General features: G+C 42.5%; 1 protein-coding gene across 1 annotated transcript in view; it reads right to left on the bottom strand.

The window, feature by feature from the left end:
- The window catches only part of LOC104286999 (calcium uptake protein 1, mitochondrial-like), a gene marked incomplete at its 3' end in the record, with an annotated part of 61,759 nt that overhangs the window by 21,687 nt on the left and 18,475 nt on the right, over positions 1–21,597 (bottom strand). Inside the window, exons 3-4 of the mRNA XM_009885648.1 lie at positions 18,654–18,816; positions 8,867–8,910 (exon numbers count right to left, since the gene is read on the bottom strand). Coding sequence (XP_009883950.1) covers positions 8,867–8,910; positions 18,654–18,816 — 207 coding nt within the window. The remainder of the gene's footprint in view (positions 1–8,866; positions 8,911–18,653; positions 18,817–21,597) is intronic.

Below are 21,597 nucleotides of genomic sequence, written 5' to 3'. Positions count from 1 at the left end.
AGCCTTTCAGCCCAGATGTTCAAAAGCCCTTTAGGGAAAAAGAGGTAGGGGAGGTCCCTCTGTACTAATCAACAAAGATTAAAAAAAAGGAGTTGGGGGACAATTGAGGGATTTCAAGTTTTTAAAGGTAGCTTTATAATGTGGATGCAAAATAAGTACTTTTAGATGCGCCGCCTAGGATTTTTTTTATATCACTTTTTATATATCACTAAATAAGAAAAAAAAGTGGTTTAAGGTTGTGATGGAAACAGCACAGGGACTTTTTGTAACTCTTAAACCTCTTTTTACAGTGGAAGCATTCACAGTATCATTCCTAGTGGCTCTAGATAATTTACTAAGAAGTCTACATACTAACACAGGCAAACACAAACAGATTCTGCGTGGCAAATCATGGTGGGTGAGTGTTGGCATATAGGAAAATACTTAAAACTTACTGTTGGCAGATAAATACTGCAGCTTATGACCTTTCAAGAGTATATTTTAATGAATAGTTTAAAACCTTTAATTTGTGGGTTATTTTATCTCTATATATACACAGGGAGAGAAAAATATAGAGCTGGACATGGATGAAGTTGTTCTGCATGCTCTCTCCCTCTGGATTCAAATTTGAACGTGTACAGAAAGTCAAAAATTAGGCAGCAATTATTACTACAGGTGGTCTCCTGAGACTGGAAAGAGAAATCTGCATTCCCTCCTTCCAGCAAGGCTGTAAATATTCATCACCTTTAAAACAAACGGCACCTGAAATGCAAGGCCAGCATTCTGTACAACCAAGAAAAAAAAAAGACACAGACTTTCCCGACCCTTGGCAGGCAGCAGACCCACTCATGCAAGGGAGAAACCCCTGCTGGGAAAGCAAATAGGAAATGCCTCGGAAAAGGGACAGTCTACACTTCTGCTCCCCTCCGCTGCGCTGTCTCAGTCCTCCGCGAGGTAATGAAATGACAATTTTAGGACCACAGCGGCACTCGTCAGGGAAATTTGATGGGGGAGGATTAAAATTAGGTCCTTGATGTCCCAAATCATGCTTCTAAAATGAGTTGACTTTTGACACCTTTGAATTTAAACGGCTGTTTAGGTCTCCAGATGGAAATCAGGATACTGCTTTCCCTCGTCTCAGCCCGCATTACCAAGATGAAGTCATTATGTTGATAATGCACGCTGCTCATTTTCTCAGATAAAGCTTCTAGTGTGATAGTACATGAGAAAAATAATAATTCTGTATAGAAATCAAGTATTAAACATTGGCTCAGATGATGAGGTTGGGGCCATACACTTGGCACTAATCACCCACCAAACGAGAAAGCGATTTGGGGAAAAACCACATGTAATCATGTAATTAGAGATTGTCATTACAATTGCAAATGGTTTAAGGAACTGAATTAAGATACAACTAACAATCTCACCACTCCTTTCCAGTCTCGCACTCCTCCTTCCTTCTTCACCTGCTTCTCCCATCCAAACCTCCCCTCCTCCTGTAGTCAGTGAGGTCAAGCATCTCCTAAAACATTCCCTCCCACGCTGCTCAACCCATCCTCCTTCCCTCTCCCCTTCTCCCTACTGACTCCGTGTTACCCAAGGACAGAGTTGTCAGAGCTCAGTTTTGTATCCCTTAAGTATTAGGCATTAATCTAATGCCAGCTAAGCTATCAAAGAAATTACAGCCAAAAATGATCCCATAAACCACTTTCTGATTAAAAGACTGCATACAGCCACTAAGGACACTTTGTCACCAAGCTTTTTGCTAACTTCCCCTAAGGATTTCCTTATCATCAAAGCTACGGGGCAAACAAAGCATTCAGAGTATATTTCCCTCTTTACTTACTAATACTGAATGAACTTCCCTCTGCTTTCCAGTTCTTTTTCCTAGAAACCATCTTATGAACTACAGCATCTAAATACCTTCTTCCCAAAATATTCTTTAATATAGTTCACCCCACTTTTCCTTAACTTGAAAAGCTCAAGAAATTTTGCAAAAGTAACCTCCTGCAAACTTACACACATTCAGATAGATGACATTTCCTCACAGCATTTGACCTGAGATATGCCTGTCCTTTCGCACAGAATTAAACTAACTTCGTGGCCTTGAGTGGAAAATGCCATTTTCCAACAGTCAGCTCTATTGCAGTCTCATCAAGCTGCAAAATAAGTCAGAAGCCTCAAAAGGCACTGTGAAACTAGGAGGACAGGGAGATACATATTTGAGCTTTGCTCAGAGATGTCCCCGTTAATAAAGCCATGTATTAATGGTTACCCTGAGGACTCTTAACAAGCCAAATTCAAGTATTCTGAAATAAATCCTTTACGCTGAGGATCAAGAAGAGGATTGAGCATTATTTATTAAAGGAGCAGGGAGAAGGGGTGAGCATACACTGTCCCTTTTACATGAAAAGTGCATATTATGAGGTCTGAAGCACAAACTAATCAAAGCACATGCTGTCTGCTTTGTACCTGCCAGAAATCCTGGTGGAAGGGGAGAGGGTTAGAAAAGGGAAGAAAATGAGGGAATGCTTGGTTACACCAAAAAAACCCAAACCAGAGTTAGAATACAGACACAAGTATCAGAGAGATTAGTAGCTGGAAGAAACACCCGTCGGGTACCTAGAAACCAGAATAAGAGAGGACATAACAGCAATTAGAGCAGTTTCGTAGTGCCTGCCAAACGAGCCCTGTGAAAACGAGCAACAGAATTAGTGGTACCAAAAAGAGAACAGCCAGTAGAGCCCAGTCAAAACTCAAATACACCATGAGCGCTTGGTAGAGGAGGTAGGAAAGGGTGAAGCACGTTCTGTACGTGGACATAAAGCAACCCAGGTGTCCACGGGGATGCTTGCGTACCACGCAGTTACCTGTGTTAGAAGCAATTAAGTACTTTCTTTGATGAAATTTGGTTTTATTAAAAACAAGCCAAGAGAAGAATTTGCAGTTCAGTGTCCGCACAGGTGCCGGCGAACAGGGAAAAGCAGTGAAAAAACACAGAAGTAACTCAAAGCTGCTAACCAAAGCAGACGGGAGGGCCAAGTTTGGCTGGGAGGAGAAAGCTAACAGGCAGAGGAACCCACAAACGCGGAGAGCGGTGTCAGCAAAGAAAGTCACGAAGAGAAAAAAATCGTGTCAGCTCAGGTCAGATCTGCTGATTATCTGCAATAAAATGCATCTCTGCTTGTTTCGAACAAGGGTCACAGGCAAGAATTATCTCCCACCAGTTCGTTGCAATGTTTTTGGGGACAGCATAGGAACTTTTGTATAGATGAGCCCAAGTTTATTGTCTACATAAGAAGATACCTCCTGGTTATTATGTAAAAAAAAACAACCCTAGCTGCAATAAGATCAGAAGATGAAGGAATTTAAAGCAGGAAATCTAAAATTAGACAGAGATGTTCTACACGAATTATGGACCAGGATAGCTGAATGCTTCAAGGTATCTCCAAGCAAGCCATTACCTAGACACAACAGATGAAACTCTTGACACTGGGGACTCATTTATTTGAAAGACTCTTACAACAGACATTGGCAGGACCTCATACAGTTGGATTTTAAAGGACTCCTCACCTCTTTTCATTGTGTCTAAGCTAGAGAAAGTACTGAGTATCCTTCTCAGTTAATGGGCTCAGTAAATCAACTGCACGTGCACTTTACACTGCTATTTACTGAACTGCAATAGTTCGCTTTTGTTAAGGTATCATTTAGTGTTGCATCCTTTTGAATGAAGGTTCCAGAGGCACTTAAACATCACAGGAGCTCAGAGATTTGATCCAATGTTTGACTCCTGAATGACAGCAAGACTTTGAGCTTGTCTCACTTGCTGCAAGCTTGGGTCTACAGCAGCTTACGCCACTCTGGTGGAAGTCTCACGCTCCAGTCTTAGCTCATACACAAAGCAAAGGACCCCAGAAATTCAAACCTGGCAGCAAGATCCTTCAATCCACCAGAAAAGGACGGTCCATCTACCTCCAGTCCTTTCCATGGGGATCCTTCCCAAGTACATTTTTTCTCATCCGCCCCCGAGATGCTCTTTAAATCATCTGGCAAGAAATACTCCTTCCGAGCTGACTCCCAGCAACTCTTCTTCAGCTGACATACACCTCCAGTTACAGGACCTTGGCAGATACGCGTAGTTTAAGCTGAACACTGTATTGGTCCGTGACACCAGCCCGCATTATACAGTGGAAGCGAATTTCAGACGTTTTACTGGCCTTTACAGAAACCATCTGAAGTATTTTCCTTCATTTTGCTGTTGCTCTGCATTACTCTACGGCATCCCCAAACATCCAGAGATGTAAATATAAATGCTGGCAGGAAATACCTAATTCATAAATTTAATTAGAGGGCATTGAAAGCCTCTATAATTACTTCCTGCAGCAATGGTTGCAGGAGAGTAAGCTGTTGCTGGTAGCTTGAAGGCTTTTGTTCGTTTTAAGCAGTAGCAAGAAATATTCCCCACAGAAGAACAAAAAAAAGCAAGCCAAGTGTATTCTGTGTTAAACTAATAAGCCATCTAGGGTGGTGTTTGGTTTTTTCCTCCTAAATAGGCTAGAGGTCTCTTAAAAGCACTACATCTTACCTCCGGTATGAGAACGCAACTGCACAAAGACAGATCTATGCTGCACACCCACCACGTCCATTTTCTGCCTCTGCTCCCACCTTTCCACCAGGCTGCACTGCTGAAAGCTCAGCTGCGGGACACCGGGGAGCATCCCTTTACTGGATCAGGCTTTAAAGGAACCCCACTAACAGCATCGCTTTATTTTTTCTTTGAGACATTAAGCTTGCCAGTCATTAATGCATAAACCAAAAAAAAAAAAGTCAGGTAAACAGGGAATGAAAAAAGAAAATCTTAAACAAAGTCTGTATTACAACTTACATAACAGTCATGAAGCTTACGCCACATTACATGCACTAAGATATAAACTTGTATTTAGTGAGAGCTTATTCATCACTATCATCCTGCTAAGCGAGATGCAAGCGAAACGATGAAACAGTACAATGCCTCAGTTTGAACGTCTGACACGGGAAGACCATCTCCACTATGCTCTCAAAAGAGCCCCTTCTTAAGCCCTAATGAACACTAAGCAGCAGTGGAACAGCACATCTTAAATTAAACGGGACCTCGCTCCTCCTAACTAGAGGGACACTTTGCAAGACGGCAGGATGGAAGAAGGGACACCAGGGGAGATTTCTCCTGCAGCACCGACAAGCACAGTGCTTTGCAGATGGGTTGAGAAAGCCTTTGCTTCCCCACAGCCAAAACGCAAGAGGAGGAAAGACACATGGCGGAAACGGAGCAGATGGCCAGTTGTGGTCTGGACACCTTCACGCCACAGCACCCTGAGCTACACGTTAGATGGTGTCTATTCTCACATCAGTCTTTTGTTCAGGCTCAGTATGAACCCTTTGAAACATTGGCAGACAGATATTTTTTTTACCCCACTCAATGAATAGTAATCAATGCCTCTTTTCTTCTGCTTTCCAGAGCTTGCTTCCCTGGAGGAGAAACCACCACGCTTAAGACAAAAATGGAGCCAGGGACAGAGTTGCCTCCCTACACACTCAGCCCAGCAGCAGGCCACAGAAAAGTATGAGTTCATGTTGGCAAACAGATCTGACCAAGGGTTTTTGCTGGATTAATGTCTCCAGGGTTTTTGGTCTCTCAATGAGCGAAGAAAAAGCATTTAGGCTCAAATTACAGGAGCATTGTTCCCATTAATGAGGCAGTAACATTTACCTCCCTCTCCATCAACTCTATAAATTATCACTAGGAAGAAGGAGGGACAGGAAGAGGGGAAAAAAAAAAAAAAAGGGAGTTTTGTCTTCTCACCATAACATTCAATCACATGCACAGCAAGATGCTTTAGAAACCTGAGACAATTACAATATAGAGGCACATCACTCCAGAAAATCCTTTGCAAAACCAGTCCCAGTCACCACACGACAGCCAATTAGTTGTTTTGATGGTAGTTTTATGTAAATAAAATTGGTTCTGTGAAAATAACAGCTCATACATCTGCTTACCAATGCTGTTGCATTTAAACCTCAAACACACATGCCCAGAATTCACACCGATACTTTAAACATTGTCCTGTACTGTGTAATTAAAATGCAACTGACTGCACAGCTGGTTCTATTCTTTTAACTGAATCTCCTTCTAAATTATTACTTGGATGCAAACCCCGGGCATACATCTTCTCTTGGAACTAAAATTAGTTTTCTTTTCTACTCTTCAGCCAGGATCTATCCTCCAGATTGTCAGTACTTTTCAGTACCACAGCTTGCTTGTGTCTGACTGATCAAAAACCCCTTTCACCTTAAAAACGAAGAGGAAATTTCCAGGGAACGGGCCTATTACTTTTTGAGCCTGTACCACAAATCCCATTACCTCTGCGTGATATTCCTAAGGATGCTTAAGGGTACGATGGACCTTTCACCCTCCTGCTCAAGCTCATCAGCTCCGCCAACACACAAAAGGAAAGCGCCAGAAAGTTGTCTTCAGGATGCTTCGATAACCCAAGAGGAATCCGTAGTTGGAAACAGGCAAAGAGGAACAGATGGAAAAGGGTTTTATCCCTCAGGTGCTACTATGCAAGTGAAACTCAAAGGATTAAGGTCGGCTCTGCATCACCTCAGTCAGTACTGGACTGAGTAAAGACAGTGTTTTTTAAACGGAAACCCAAAGCAAGCAATAAAATGAGAACAAGATGCTATCAGACAGATCAATCTACTGTGAGCTTCTTTCATTACCAATGGAGAGCCAAGGCCAACTTATTTTATACCGTCTCCAAATTATCCTCTCACCTGGACATCACCGCTACCCTAATAGCCACAGCCAGATTTAGCCAGTCCCAAGGCGTCTTTAGGCAGACAGCCAAGCAAACACGAACCTCTATTTCTTCATTTTCGACAGGGCAAACTGCTTCTAGGGTGTTATTAGACTGTGGGAAAAATAGGTCCCAGGAAAAGATAACAATAAAGAAAAGTCCATTGCAGTACCCTAAATCTGCTGCCTCGCTTTTAGACTACTCAAACCACAGCACACAGACATCCAAGTGCAGCACTGACATCTGTAAGTTATATAAAAAGCAATTTCACTCTGCTACAGGTCAGAGCGAAAGGTGGTTAGCGCATAAGGCGAAGGCAAAGGCTATCTGTTCTCCATCCTTCAGCCAGCACAGGTGTTCACCACGCTGAACGGCAAGATCCCAAGAGCATGGATGACGATGCACAGTCAAGCACGATACCTCAAACACTAACTGTGGGGGTTTTCAACACCCCTGTGCGGTGACTGTGTCCATCACATCCCAACGCACTGCGATTCAAGCCCTCGGTGCTGAGGGGCAGAGAAACAGAAAGTTGAGTTCAGCAAAAGGATTGCCTTCGGATCTTTTATCCAATGTGATAGGAACCAGCTGCGGAGTGCTCAGGAACAGAGGAACGATTAGCAAAAAAAATAGTCTGGGATTCAGCATTTCTTCCCTACAAACAAATCTTGTTTATGTAAAGCCTAAGGGATGAGTGTGATAGCTTGACACGAGGAAACGATGAAAGTGAGCGGATGCAAAATAGACTGTCATAAGCCAGAGGGAGAAACATTTGATATTTTGCAAAGAATACATGTACTTTTTTTGTTTAGGGTTTGGTTGGGGTTTTTTTTTTGGGAAGCATGAAAAGCAGACATTGGGTTTGTGGCAGTGGGAGAAGAAAACAAGCATTCACAACACGCTTCGTAGTTTTATGCATCAAAACTAACTGCCAAAATAATACCTTCCAACTGTCTGTTTTCAAGCAAAATCTTGCTCTGCTGCCTGGGTAACCGGAACACTTGGACACTGCGAATGACTGAGACCCCAAGTATTTGATCACCTTCTGTCTTTACCGTTCCCTACTAGACACAAAACAAGACAGGGAACTGCACCCACACCAAGTTTATATAAAGCTTTAAATGCATTTTTTCAGCGTCAAGGCTTTCTGGAAATGCCTGACACCACGTGTCAGGTACACCGCTCAGCAATGAAGAGATCAGATGCTGACTTCCCTTTGGAAAAACACCGAAGCTTAATCTTCAGATGATGCAGATGAAATGAAAATATTGCTAAAAGCTGGAGTACCATTATGTGCCCGTGGTGGCATGATGGAAAATTAACTAACCTGCAGTCATCTGCATCAAGAAGTCGATACGAGCTGCTAGTCCTAGGGCCAGAGCTGCCTTTATTGTACTCCTCCATACCAATGGGATTTACGGTGTGGTTAACTGGGTCTCCAATTTGCATAATTGCTACGTGGGTCCACTTATGCAGTCAGACAAAACTAGATCAGAGCATCCTCAACATTTTACCAACACGTATTGTGACGGCACAAACATCCAGAACAGTCACGTACCACTGAAGTAAGGACCTAGGGTTCAAAAGGGGAGCGAAGTAAGGGTATTTGATGGGGTGGAGAACATGCTGGGGATGCAGATAAAGACAGAAGAGTGTCTCCTTCCTTTAGCAATCTGGAGAGGAGTCTGGAAGGTAAAGGTCAAGTGAGTTCGCCCTGAAACGGCATTAATTTGTAGGGCTCCCATACACTCATAAAGAAGCAGCAAGGAAATGTGATTACAACCTATAATTTCCCAGCCAACAGTTTAGAAGAGGCAGCAGTATTTTGTCTGTAAACATTAAAATAAGACCCCTTTAAAAAAAAAAATATATATTTTTCTCTTTCATTGTCATTACATAAAAAGCACTGCAATGCCACTAAACAACAATACGCTTGGAAGAGAATACTTTAAATACTTCATTTAACTTATACCCACATGCAGGTAATAACTAAAGGACTCTTGGTCAAAAAGCCATTGAATAATATACACTTAATGTTCTAATGTGCTCACCTTCCCATCATAGCGTTTCACTATAAACTGATCCAGGCCCAGGTCTGAAAGAGAAAAAAAAAAAGATCCTTTAAAAAAATGCTCTTAGCATATAAAAGTAAGCATTTCTCAGGTTTTCTGTTTGAGTGGGGATTAGAAAGTAAAATGCACTGTCTGAATAACATCAGTTGAAAGTATAAGGACAGAGAAGGGACAATTTTTTGGCTACGTGCATTTTGTACTTTGTATTTTGATGACAAAAGACAACAAACTCATGGCATCAGAGAAGAAAACCTTCTTCTAGCGGGGACAACAGGAGCACAGCTCCCAGCATCTCTCAAGAGTCTGAAATACCCATCCCAAAGCAGATTTCTGCACTATTACCAAGCAAACATTTCCCCCACGTGACGCCCCATGTAAACGCTTTATCATAAAACTCTTATTGTTTACTAAAAGCTCCTTTTGAATGGCTCACAAATGGGAAAACAAAGAATTGTTCCCGTAATTAATTGGGATATCCCCAAATAAATCCAAAACTTGTTCCTATTTTAGTATAAAGTTGCTTGTAAATAGATTTCAAAGGAGGTTAAGTTGTAGCTGCATTTGTAAGAAGGTGAGCGCTTTACCTAGAAGGGCATTTTGGACGAAGGCAGGGAGAGGGGGTTATTTATACTAGTAAATTCAATTTCTCATACCATCACAAAATGTTTTTTCTATCTTGAAGAGGGGAAAACAATCCCAGCATTTGCAGAGTTAAGACGCAGACCTCTCAATCTAATTCCCAATGCCCGGCAGGCTATGCGTACACTGATGAATGCACATACAAGCAAGATGACAAAAATATTCAGGAAGAATAATTATCTGAGTTTTGCTATCCAAAAATCGGGAAGACACACCCTGAGAGGAGATAAAGCAGAACTCAAACCGAGCACTTCCAGTAATCTGGGAGAGCACAGGCCAATTTTCCGTTCTCTGAAGAATAAAACTCCTCAGCAGAGCTACGTCCCATGCATTTTCCACCACTGTTTATGATAATTATCGCATCCTCATTTCAATTTAAATTAGAAAAAAGATGGAAAAAACAAAATAAAACCTCTCCCACACCTGCTGTGTCACCCGATATTGAAGGAGGATAATAAAACCCTTCCCATCTACTGGAAAGGTTCACAATGGTTACGGTGCAGAAAAGGGACTTATTCGTCGCCCCAAGATGACCTCCTCAACCTTTCTGAACCAAAGCAGCAAGAACTCCTCCATCACCAATTTCAGAGGTCAAGACAATTGTCAGAGGGCTTTCTGGATTTGTGAATATTCAAGCCAGAAAGCACCTTCTTGATATTTTGTGCGCCTGACAATAGAGTGAAAATTGCATATTCATAGACATTTTCAGGCTTTCATCATCATCTTCTGAATTCTGTCCTCCTCGAAACTGTGGGTATAAACGCAATACAGTAGGTATTGTCACATTCAGAGGCAGGATTCATTTAATAGACGTGCTTATTTTACCAGAGACATCTTATCTGGTCGGAGCTCGCCCCTGACCCTCTGTCTGGATGATGACTGCTAAGCTGAGCTCAGGTCATGTCCATGTGTCGTAATAAAGTCATTTCTCAAGTGCACCTCTTGTTCCTGTTCCAGGGAATAGTGATGACATATCCCTGAGAGCCTGACGTTACACATGCACTCATGGAACGCTAGAAAAGGACACGGGTTAAAAATAGCAAGTGAAAGTATGTCTTAATGCCCCCCCAACTGGGCACTACTAGCGGGAAAGCAAACAGGTTTCGAAGTAGACCCCAAATGAATGGATGCTTGTGTAGATGAACAGCAAGAAAAGATGAACTAACAGCTGTTTTCTTTTATATATATAAAAAATAAATATCATATGCGTTTCTAAATATAGATAACAATTATTTATAGACTAAATAATTATATAAGTCTCTATGTACATACAGAAAAGTTACTAAGAAGAGCCAAATGACACCTAAAAAGGCAGAATACCAGTACCTATACTAAAGGAAGAGGCCAGAATTACAAACTTTGTGCTCTCCACATGTGTGACAGGAGGTGGGTGAAAGGGGAGGTGATGGGGGGTATGACTGGAAGAGACTAATAAGCACCACTAGAGTTAACAGCAATACGTTACAATGATGATGGAGTCAGCCAAAGAAAAGCACGCTGGACTTTTGAAGACAGGGTAGTTTGCCTCCAGACTAGGGTTTGGTTCAGCCTCATTCACCGAAGCACCGAGATGCTTCTTTCCATGCGTTTTCTCGATTGCTATGGCATGTAATGAAAAGACATGGAAAAACAAAGTATCCAGGTAACCTAACACTATTCCTGCAAGGGACAGAGCGATGGACCTTGACTTATATACAGCTTTTCTGTAACAGCATCCAAACCCTTTTGCCACATGTAGAAGCTGCCAGGTCTGTCCTCAAGCTTAAGAGCTCCAAGCATTTCATTATTTGCTGAAGAAACTTCTTACAACACCATAGCAGCTACAGAAATGTAGTTATTACCTATATCACGTCAGCCTCCTTCAACACAATCACATTTGACGAGAAGCAAATATATCATGTTGGTTCATGCACGTCTCAGAGATCAGGGAGAGACATTTATATGAAAATGCAGCACAAAAATTTGTCCCTTCTGCTGCTGCCTTTTTTCATGTCGCTGTATCCGCACGCCCTGGAAGACAGCGTTACCTATTGCAAGCGCAAGCATATTGGTTCACATCAGCATTTTATGCCCACCCTTTCTCCCAGCCACACACAAGTGTGTCCCCTCTGCCCTGCTGCATTAACTAAGCTGCACGCTTAAGTCACTCTATAAAATTCCATTTACAATAGCTCCCGACAGAATAAGCTAATTCAAAACCTGAAAAAGAGCATTTATATGTTCAAGGCACACAGTATTACTGGATACATTTTTCTTTTTCCAATAGAGTTTATTTTCTTTTTCATGGACTTGGCTACGTGTTTTTTCACAAGTGTTTAATCTTAAAAGCTAACAAAAGGAAAGCAAGAAACAAGAGGCTGCCTGACGCCTGTGTTGTTCTTTCTTTACATTACATAAAAAGAACCCACAAGGCTTTTCCGCCGAGACTTTACAATAGGAATAGCGTTTGCGTAGGCTGGAGAGCTGATGGAAACACTGCACGACTGAGGACAATCACATCTGAACAAGGAAAGGAAAGAATGTTAGTTATTAAATCTCTGCTATTCAAAAGGCAGCGTGCTAAGTTAAAGCTACTGCAGGATCGTCTGTAAGTGATACAGTTAAAACAAATATCCCCTGGCTGGGCTACTGCTGACAAGCTGCAGGAACACAAGCTAACAGGAATGTTTAACAGTAAAAAAAAGAGCTTTTCCACCTTTCACTGAAAAGCAGGGGCTGAAATACCATTCTCCTAGAAATGGATTAAAGGATTTCCTCCAAAAGAGACAGCAGTGAAATCCAGAAGTCATTTCAGGAGGATACCTGGCTGCTTCATGAAGCCTCCCCGGGACCTAAATGCAGCGCAACACACACCACAGCTACTCCAGATAGCAGAGCGACCGCCCAGAGCACTTGGGCTTCGGTGCTTGCTTCTGCTGGAACAAACCCACAGCTTTTTGCCATGACCTGCCCCAGAACACACCTTTTATTTACACGAAACACTGTACAACACCTCACCTTTCACTACACATTTGACTTATCAAAGCCCCTTTTGCTCAGCCAGTCAAGGGTTCTGCACCACCTTCAGCAGCGCCATTGAGGACCTGCAACCACTTCCAGATTTGCTTGCCATAGCTAGTTTACTTTTAATCTTTAAGTACCACTACGTATTACTCCGACATATTCTGATACCGCCTAAAGCGGGACCAAAAGAAACAGCAGCAGTGCCGGGGAGTAGCTAAGCAAGTGGCATCACTGTAAGTGTTATTTCAGAGTAGACTGACAGCGCTCACTCATCAATACTAAGAATAACGGCCCCCATTCTTATGGTACTTTCACAGCACTCTAAAAATAAAACTGTTTCAAAATAAATCAAAGCGACTTACACTCCCTGCCTGCCACGATGGGGAAAAGAGGGTGTTCAACAGGAGAACCACATTCTCTGCGTTTACTTCTTTCTTTTGGGGCTGGCAAGGATGTTTTAATGAAGGAGGAGTTATTTATACAGAGGAAAAAAACCACAGAATAACCTGCTGTTACTCTGGTTCAGCTCTAATCAAATCTAAAGTCAAATTCTTATTATATTCCTATTGATTAATGAAAACATACATGCCACACATTCACTCAAAGCTAGCTAATTAGTACACTCGCTAAATATCTAAACAATTACTAAGCTCTTCGTGTTATACTGTAAAAAAAAAAAGCCATGGGCAGCAGATGATAGATTGCAGTTTTAAAAAAAATAATATTTAACAAACAGACTTCCAGAAGTACCATTGTATTATGCCAAGAACACAGTTGAGGTCAATTAGAAACCGTCATGATTTCCACTGGGACACCAGCAGTTTTCTACTGACAGAAAAACCTTTTCAACTCCTTCCAGTCATTATATCCTTGTCAGATTTTTCACATAATTTGGGTGACATTTACTCATCACCTGCTTCTCCTTTCCTGTTGCCTGATATATAACATCGACTCTTTTTCTTTCAAGTAGATGAGAAAAAGGACTAATTACCAAGACTGAAGAGCCTGCTAACCATGCACGCACCTGCTACGTTACAGGAGGAGAAAACGCTGGACCAAGTTTTCCCCTCCAGAGCTGTAACTCAGCTTTGTATGAGTATTTTCCCTTGAATTTAAAATGTAATCTGCAAGCCAACAGTGAGCTGCCCGAGATTTCTCAGGGGGCAACACTCTCAGGTTTGCGTTAAGGTCCAGAACTATTTCGTACTATGAACTACTTTGCTCTCATCTGTCTCCACCTTCAACAGGCAGGTCAGTGTTTCTATGAGATACGCATTCATAAGACAACAGATCAGCCGTACCACCCCCTAATCTATACTGGAAGACCTAATTATACTGGAATTGTGTTTCTTCTGATGACCATCACATAAGCATGCACGTAAATTCAATTTTCACTTGCTCCTCCTTGGCTAGGTTCCTGGGGTCTCGCATCAGGCATGACAGGCTCCAAGATGATCCTTGCTGAGGAATGACATTTTCACAGAAGAAAAAACCCACATCTCTTCACCCTCCTGGTTCAGGGAGATAACCACTAAATTAGCTCCCCTTCTTACTGACACCCTTTCCCTGAAGGCCTCTCCAGCACACGTATTTGGGGGAGAACACAAACATTAAGTCTCCATTACCAATCTAGAAGACAAATTTAGCATCTCTAGTTTCCTTCTGGATCTTAAATACCCAGCTGAACACTTTGCTCAAGTTTAGGGATCTGTACAAGCCTAGGGAGTCCTCCCCCTCCCCCTGACCAGGTGAGTGCTTGTCAGGGCTCATGACTGCTGCTTCTGCAGAAGACCAAGTCAGCATTTTACAAACTTAAATCAAAATAACAAATAATCACTCAAGCACTGCAACAATCCAGAAGCCAGCTTGGGCTCAGCTGCTCATGAAGTCCAGACATGAAAAACAAACCATTTCAAAACCTAGAATCAAGCTCCACGGTCTGATCAAGTCACCAGACATGGGCTTTGTCCTTCACAGCTCCTCTCCTCCAACACGGTCCTGTGCGCAGAGGCTGCAGGGGCACAGCTACTGCTTCTGGCTGAGCTTCAACAGCATGTTCATGGTTTCTTGCAGACAAAAAAAAAACCAAAACAAAACAACCTTCCAGTGCATTTCCAAGACTTCAGATATTGGAGCTGCTGCAGAACATGGTGGATCTTGAAAGGCATCTTTCACACGGCAGGAGTTTGAGTTAACCAGGGAGGTTAACACAGGGGGGGAAGAGCAGGCTGGTTTGGGTATAACCGCTATTCGTTACAGCATGCCATGATTAGATATGAAGCCTTTTTTACTTCTTTTAACCCTTATTGCAAAGACCAAAACCACCCACCTGATACTGGCTTAGTATGTCACAGCTCTCCTTTTCAGTCGAGGATGCCGCAAAATACTCACTCACTTTCCCCAGGAAAATGATCAATGCAGAACAGAAGCAAAGAAAGTTGGGGAAATTGAGGGAACTCAGAGACTAGGAAATGGAGGATGACTGGGCAAGCCACCAGCAAGCAGGTCCAAACACTTGGAAACATTCATGCAGGCCAACCGCTATGGAGGACTACAGAGAATGTGCCAGTAACAACCTGAAAGTGGCAAGAACAGTTATGGCTCCTGCGAAGCGTCATTGGCTTCATACACCTTTTTCAGCAAAAGCCCGTGCTGTTGCTGAAGAGCTGCAGCATCTAAAGTGTTGGGGTTTGTTGGTTTTTGTTTGGTTGGGGTTTTTTTTTGTTGTTTTGGTTTTTTTGTTGTTGTTGGGGTTTTGGTGGGTTTTTTTTTGTTGTTGTTGTTGTTTTTTCCCACAAACCCTTTCCCTTCCCACCTGAGACTGTTGTATTTTCAGCTGGTTTTGGGCTGGGGTACCAAGCAAGCGCCAGGTATGAAGCATCCATCCCTGTTCATCCAGCCTTGGAACCGAGCAACCTCTCGGGTACCAGAGGAAGGGGGAGGAAAAAAACCCAACACAGGACTGCAGGGAGCAGATATCACTGCCCACGCTTCTGTTGGAGCTTGGACTTTCCAGATAGCATATAAAGATTTATTTTTTTTCTGTTTTAAAGCAGTTTCCAAGTTTAATGCCATTCTTTGGCTTACTCTGACAGACACTTCCAAGCTCAGAAAGAACGTGTCACACCTCAAGTACATCTTGTCTCCTTAGGAAAGCTATAGCAGAAAGTTTTACTGAACTATTAAGAGAAAGCAATCCAGAGGAGCTAATGAATTGGCATTCATTTTCCCCAAGCAAGCAAAACACAGTCTAGAATTAAGGTGACACTTTATTGACAATAAATCAAACTTTCCCTTACGTAACCCATAAAAATGAATCAGGCATAAGATACTTCACAGTAGATTAGTAGTTTAAAAATAAGTACAACAGGGACTTGGATACCTCATTACTCCATATCACTTATATTCCACAGTATTTTCTCTCCGTAAAATAGCAGACACATTAACAAGAAGTTACTCGCTGAAATTACAACCGGCAGCTTGAGCATACAGAGCATCCCCTGCTCTCCTCACGCCTTGGACTGCTTATGCAGAACCGTATTAATCCACAGGACCAGAAGGCGACTGCTTCACCGCACAAACCTACCAACAAACACCACTCACGGAAAACCTTGGGGTCAGTGGGACTGCAGGAAGTAATCCGTAATTCAGTTCAGGCATTAACCTACCTAGCTAGAAGGATTACAGCAGGCTATGTCACTACCTGAAGGAGATTTCCAAGGAGCACTCCGGCTATGTCACTGCTCCCAGCTGTGCCCTGGGATGAAGGTGGGATGCTCCAGCCCCCGCGGAGGGCACACCCAAGTCATGACGAAGGGAGAAAGCAGCCCTGGCATTTCCCTATTTATCTATTATCTACATTATCCTATGAGTCAGAAGTACCAAACGGATGTCAAGTACAGAAATAAAACAGCCAGCAGGTAGCAGTCTTTATCTTTAACTTCTGGTTTTAAAATCAGACCTTTTTTTTGTTTGGTCTTTATCTTTAACTTCTGGTTTTAAATCAGACCTTTTTTTTTCTTTTTACTACCAGCTTTTAAAACATTTGGGAACAAGGTTATGGCCGGTTTGACTTTACTGTAGCATTTATGTTTTATTCTTCTACTGTTCATTATGTATTAAAAAAAACATTTAACAATTGTCATGATGGACAGCGCTCGTAAGGAACGACCATCGTAGCAGCAGCTTCATCTAGAAGCAAGTCTATGACAGTAACAGTCCTCAAGACAGATTTTCAAACCAACAAGTGTTAAGATGCCCATGCTCCTGCTTTGCCTGCTGATGGGCAGCCAAAGCTCAATTTCCATCTCATTCCACTTTCCAAGAGCACCTGTAAGTATCACTAAAGCAATTTTCTTCCCTTATAGGCTGCTCTGTGTCACTGAATGGAAGTATTTGTAGGCATTTAAAGGCACAACAGGCTTCATGAGACCATTTAAGCAGCTCACCTAGCCAGGATAATAATAGTTACAATGGCAAGTTAGTGGCTAAGACTCACAAATTATTTCCCATTAGTCACCTTTGCTTGTCTCTGAAGTAGATGTTTTCTGAGCACTCTTCCACCTATTTTCTGTGTGTACTTTAAAACGCACCGAGCACACATATTACATGGAATAAGTAAAAGAGAATTGGCTTTTTTAAACATAGAATGTTTTCTATTCTTAGCTGGCTGACAAAAAAAAATAATGCATAGGAAGACTCGCACTCCACCAGGTGCTGCTGCTTTTCAAAGTACCAATTCAAGCTTCAGAGAGACAAGACAGTAACACACCATTTCAGCATCTATCAACATTATCTTCTGTTTATTGCTCAAACTACTTCACTGAAGATGAAACTATGTAATTCAGATGAAAGCTACAGCCATTTTCAGGACTTGATGAAAACCTAAATATCCCTTCACCAACATGCTTAACACTAATGCCAGGATTATTTTTTAATTCCCTCCCGCACACACTTCATGTTGTTGTTTTCTAAACACAAGTGGACATGGTATTTATTTAGCAACTGTCATCTAAGGTATCAAAACGATTTCACAGTTTGTACATAAACCCTACTCTCATAAAGTTAACATTTGGGGGCTGAGGTTCTTCGTTAATGCCTGTAGAGAGAAGAGAAGTTTTAATTTGATAAAAGTCTGTTTCATTCTTTGACATATACTGGGGGAGACCAAGAAATCTGATTTTCCATGTCTCACCCAAACCATCAATCTCCTCCAAAAAGAAGACAGGTAAAATCCTCCTGCCACCCCACAAAAACCAATCTGTTACCAAATGCTCAGGTGTAGCTTTCCAGACTGAAAGAAACAGCATCTGCTCTCCTGCCTGTTGCCTGCTAAACCCCCACGGGTACCACAGCTGACATGCTTCCCCTCAATCTGCAGGAAAACTGAAGCCCATGAAGATGTGCCCCACTCTGGCCAGCAGCATCACAGTTCAGCTGGGCACATGGGGCTGCCTGGACCACTTTCTTGCTAAGGTTTTCCTTGCTGAAGCAACCTCTTTTGTAGGTTTATGAATAGTTCTTAAGATGTTTCCATTGAAGGTAAACTGTTAAACATGCAAGAAAGTCATCTCATCTGCTCTTTAAGGGCTCAAACCAACGAAACCTACTGCAACAGTGCTTCAGGCAACATGGAAGGGATTAGGCTAATTTTGGGTTTGGAGCATGGAGATGGAAGAGATAGCTTCAGGAGGTGCTTTCTAGCTCTGCCAATCCTGGGTTCAAACCTCTCAAGCAGCATAACGCAACCAGCACTTCTAAACCTGAATGATCCCCGTTATTTGGCAGCACCACGCTGCTGCCAGTCAGCCAAGTTAAAGCCAGCATGGACATGCTGCAGGCTCTGCTGGAGAGAGGAGTGTGGCTCCTGTGCAGCTGCACTGGTAGCTTTCTGCCTCGCCCCTGCATTCTTTACATCTTCATCATCCTTCTGCACATCATTGCACTGCCATAACGCATAGGCTGAAAACACGACGTGTGCCTTACCTCTTAACATAACAAGACAGACAATACCCGACAACATAACTCTCTGATGGGAAATTTAAAGATCAGGTAAGCAGTGACTGGAGAGTTTATTCCCCTCCGCTGTATTAGTTTCTCCAATTATTACACACACATCACTTACTTTCTGGTTGTTTTTCATTAGGTGTTATTGATCTCACGAAATCCTGCGGTGTCATAAAAACCTCTGATTCACCATGCTCGTTTATGACTTTCAAAGTAGCAAAGTATCTGAAGATTTTGTCCGGTGTGGAGTAGGCTCTGATCCTGTTCTCATATTCCATCACCTGGAAATGAAATTTAACCAGCATTAGACATGCACGGTTCCTCCCCAGCACCTACATCAGCACCTTAGTCCTCTGAAGGTGTTGCCACATGACAACAAAGTTGTGTGCAGCAACACAACACTTAAAAGAAATAATGCTGAAAGGGTTAAAATCCCTCCTATGCTCAGCCTTTAGACTACCAGGAAAATTATAAGTATCAACTCCTGACGTCCCAGAATTAAGAACAAACACTAAAAGCCTTTACTATTGATGAGTTTTAACTCCTCGTGATGGTAGAGAAAAATTAACAAAATCCCCGATGGCTTTTTTAAACATGAACATAAAAAAAAACTCACTACTATCACATCCGTGAAACTAAAGCAGCTCAACATTTTTAACCACGGTGTTGAAGGGTCTGATTTATGATTAATAAATGAAGTAAAAGAAAAGTCTTGGAGAGCTGGGAGAGACCTTTACTTTCAAGCTGAGTCTTGGAGAAAAACTACTTGGAGCCACAGCTGGTTGCTCAGGCACCCAACCTCATTTTTTCCTCTTTTCTATCACATTAGTAAAATTCTGCAGAAACATTCTTTATTCTTTCCTCTTCTCCCCACCAATCTGCCACTTGCTAACTCTGCCAGTAGCGATTATTTTGTAGCTAGAACTGTTTTCCCCACACACAGCTAGAATTAATCAAAGAGAACAGAAAGCTTTTACAAACAAAAATCACAACATAAGGCCACAAGGGAGGAAAAAAAGCACAAAGACCTACACTTCGTTGAGTATTAGAGCAGAAAACTTTCCTTCTTAGTTCAGTTTTTTATTCCTGCATTATACACCATGTTTAATAGTTCATAATGTACAAGAAACCTTCAGTACTTTCGGCCAAGAGCCACAGGAGAAAGAAAACCAACCCAACCAATGATCTGCTGGAAGAAAACAGGCAAGATCAAGGATACTGCCAAGGTATCTGTAGATCATTTATGGCTTTGGTCTCGTTTCAGCCTTGTCCTTTAACTCCAACAGCTTCTCCACCCTGATGTTTATCAGAAAGAAAACACCCTCTCTAATTTTTCATATTTCTAGGATGAAACAAGCCAAAGGCTTTTAATCCCCCAACCCAAGCTTGGGTAAAGTAGCTAGGGGAAAGCAGAGCCTCTCTCTTCTACACTTCTTCCAGCTCAGCTCTCTGGCAAATGAGATCAGGGGACGAGCAACATGCGGCAGAAAGTCCCACTGATACAGCTTTGACATTATCTAAAGCATTCTCCCTATTATTCTTTGCATCACCATAGCTTTTTTTATAGTCAAGCCCATCAGGAACACAGAAATGTCCTTGTATCAACCAATATAACCAGCCCCCTCTTTCCTGTAGCCACCAGCACAGAACAAAATGTTTGTCACTCCTCCCTTTTGTTACTAGCCTTTGCACCTAGAATCAAACATCATCCCATTTTTATCGCTTCAGTCCACAAGGTCCTCCAAAGATAAGGGCAGTAGATCAAAAGCAGTTGTTTTATTGCAAAGTTACAAGTCGCAGTCGCTCAGCCAAACCGCAGTAAAGGACAATACGCACTTTCCCGGCTCTTTCCAGTTGCAAAGCTGCATGTGTCTTTGTCTACAGCTCCCACCTGGCAGGCCGTAACTTGTTATGCCCAAGTGATCTTTTGACTTGTGATTGCAGGCGTGTATCTCACTCCTTCCTGTAGCATGACCTGCTCTCATTACAAGCAACACCCCACCCAACTCCATCAGCCAAAAACCATAGCTACAGACTTCTACCTTCGAGCAGGACAACTAAAACCAGCTACAGTGTCAAGCTCAGGACCAGAGTCAAGAGCCAACACCGCAGACCACAACCAACAGCTCCCTCCATCCATGACACCTCTTCAACACAGCCTGCTTTCTAGCTAAAACACTGGTCTGCCTGAGACTTTACATTACTCCTGATCTTCCAAGCCGGTGGAATATTTCTTGCAAGGCACTATCAAACCCCTTCCTTCAATCCAGCTAGGTAAGTCGCACCTCTTTTACTCAAGAACTCCACTGCTGCACCAGAGACATTAGTCTTGACATTTCTGCCAGCAAAACCACGTTGCATCCCATTCAACTTCTCATCAGCAACAGATCCTTCCTCTGTATCTCTTTGAAGATCTTACTAAGATGCTACTTGTCCTGGTGGTGGCCATTTCAGCCACGACACTACTGACAAGCCTGTTGCTGTCAAGTACTTTCCGTCTTATTTTTGGAGTATGGATATTGTCTCGCATCTTTACCAAGACTCCTCCCTTACCGGTCCAACTTCACTGCCACCTTTTTCTTATCCCAAGCTCAGGGTAATGCTCAAGGCCCTGCTTTATTGATGTTAAGCACTCTACATTTTGCTTCAACTTCAGGCACAGGGATTTTCCAACACCCCATTCAGATCCACACTGCAACCTTTAAGTCCACCACGATCATCAATTGACACCGAAGCGAAGCGTCTATTTCCTATGTGGCCCTTTCCTAGATCATTTGCCAATCCCATCTTCTATCCACGCACACGGCAAAACACACAGCTTCCTCGGATGACTGCCAGACACTCATGAGGAAGCAATTTTGAATACGCAGCCCTCAAGCAGGGAGGCAAAGCGTGCACCCAGGTGGTTGCCTTCCCCCAGTACGCACCAGTCCTCAATGCAGCGGACACCATCCTGCCCCAAGAACTGCAGTCTCATGTAATCAGCAGTCTCCAGAAAGATATTGTGTGATTAAAAGCGAAGAGTCCCTTTTTGGTATTTATTAATAGAGGAGGTACTGGAG

This window comes from Charadrius vociferus, unplaced genomic scaffold (assembly GCF_000708025.1).
Source record: "Charadrius vociferus isolate BGI_N301 unplaced genomic scaffold, ASM70802v2 scaffold335, whole genome shotgun sequence".
Taxonomy (NCBI): Eukaryota; Metazoa; Chordata; class Aves; order Charadriiformes; family Charadriidae; genus Charadrius; species Charadrius vociferus.
This window is presented reverse-complemented; position numbering and strand designations above follow the sequence as displayed.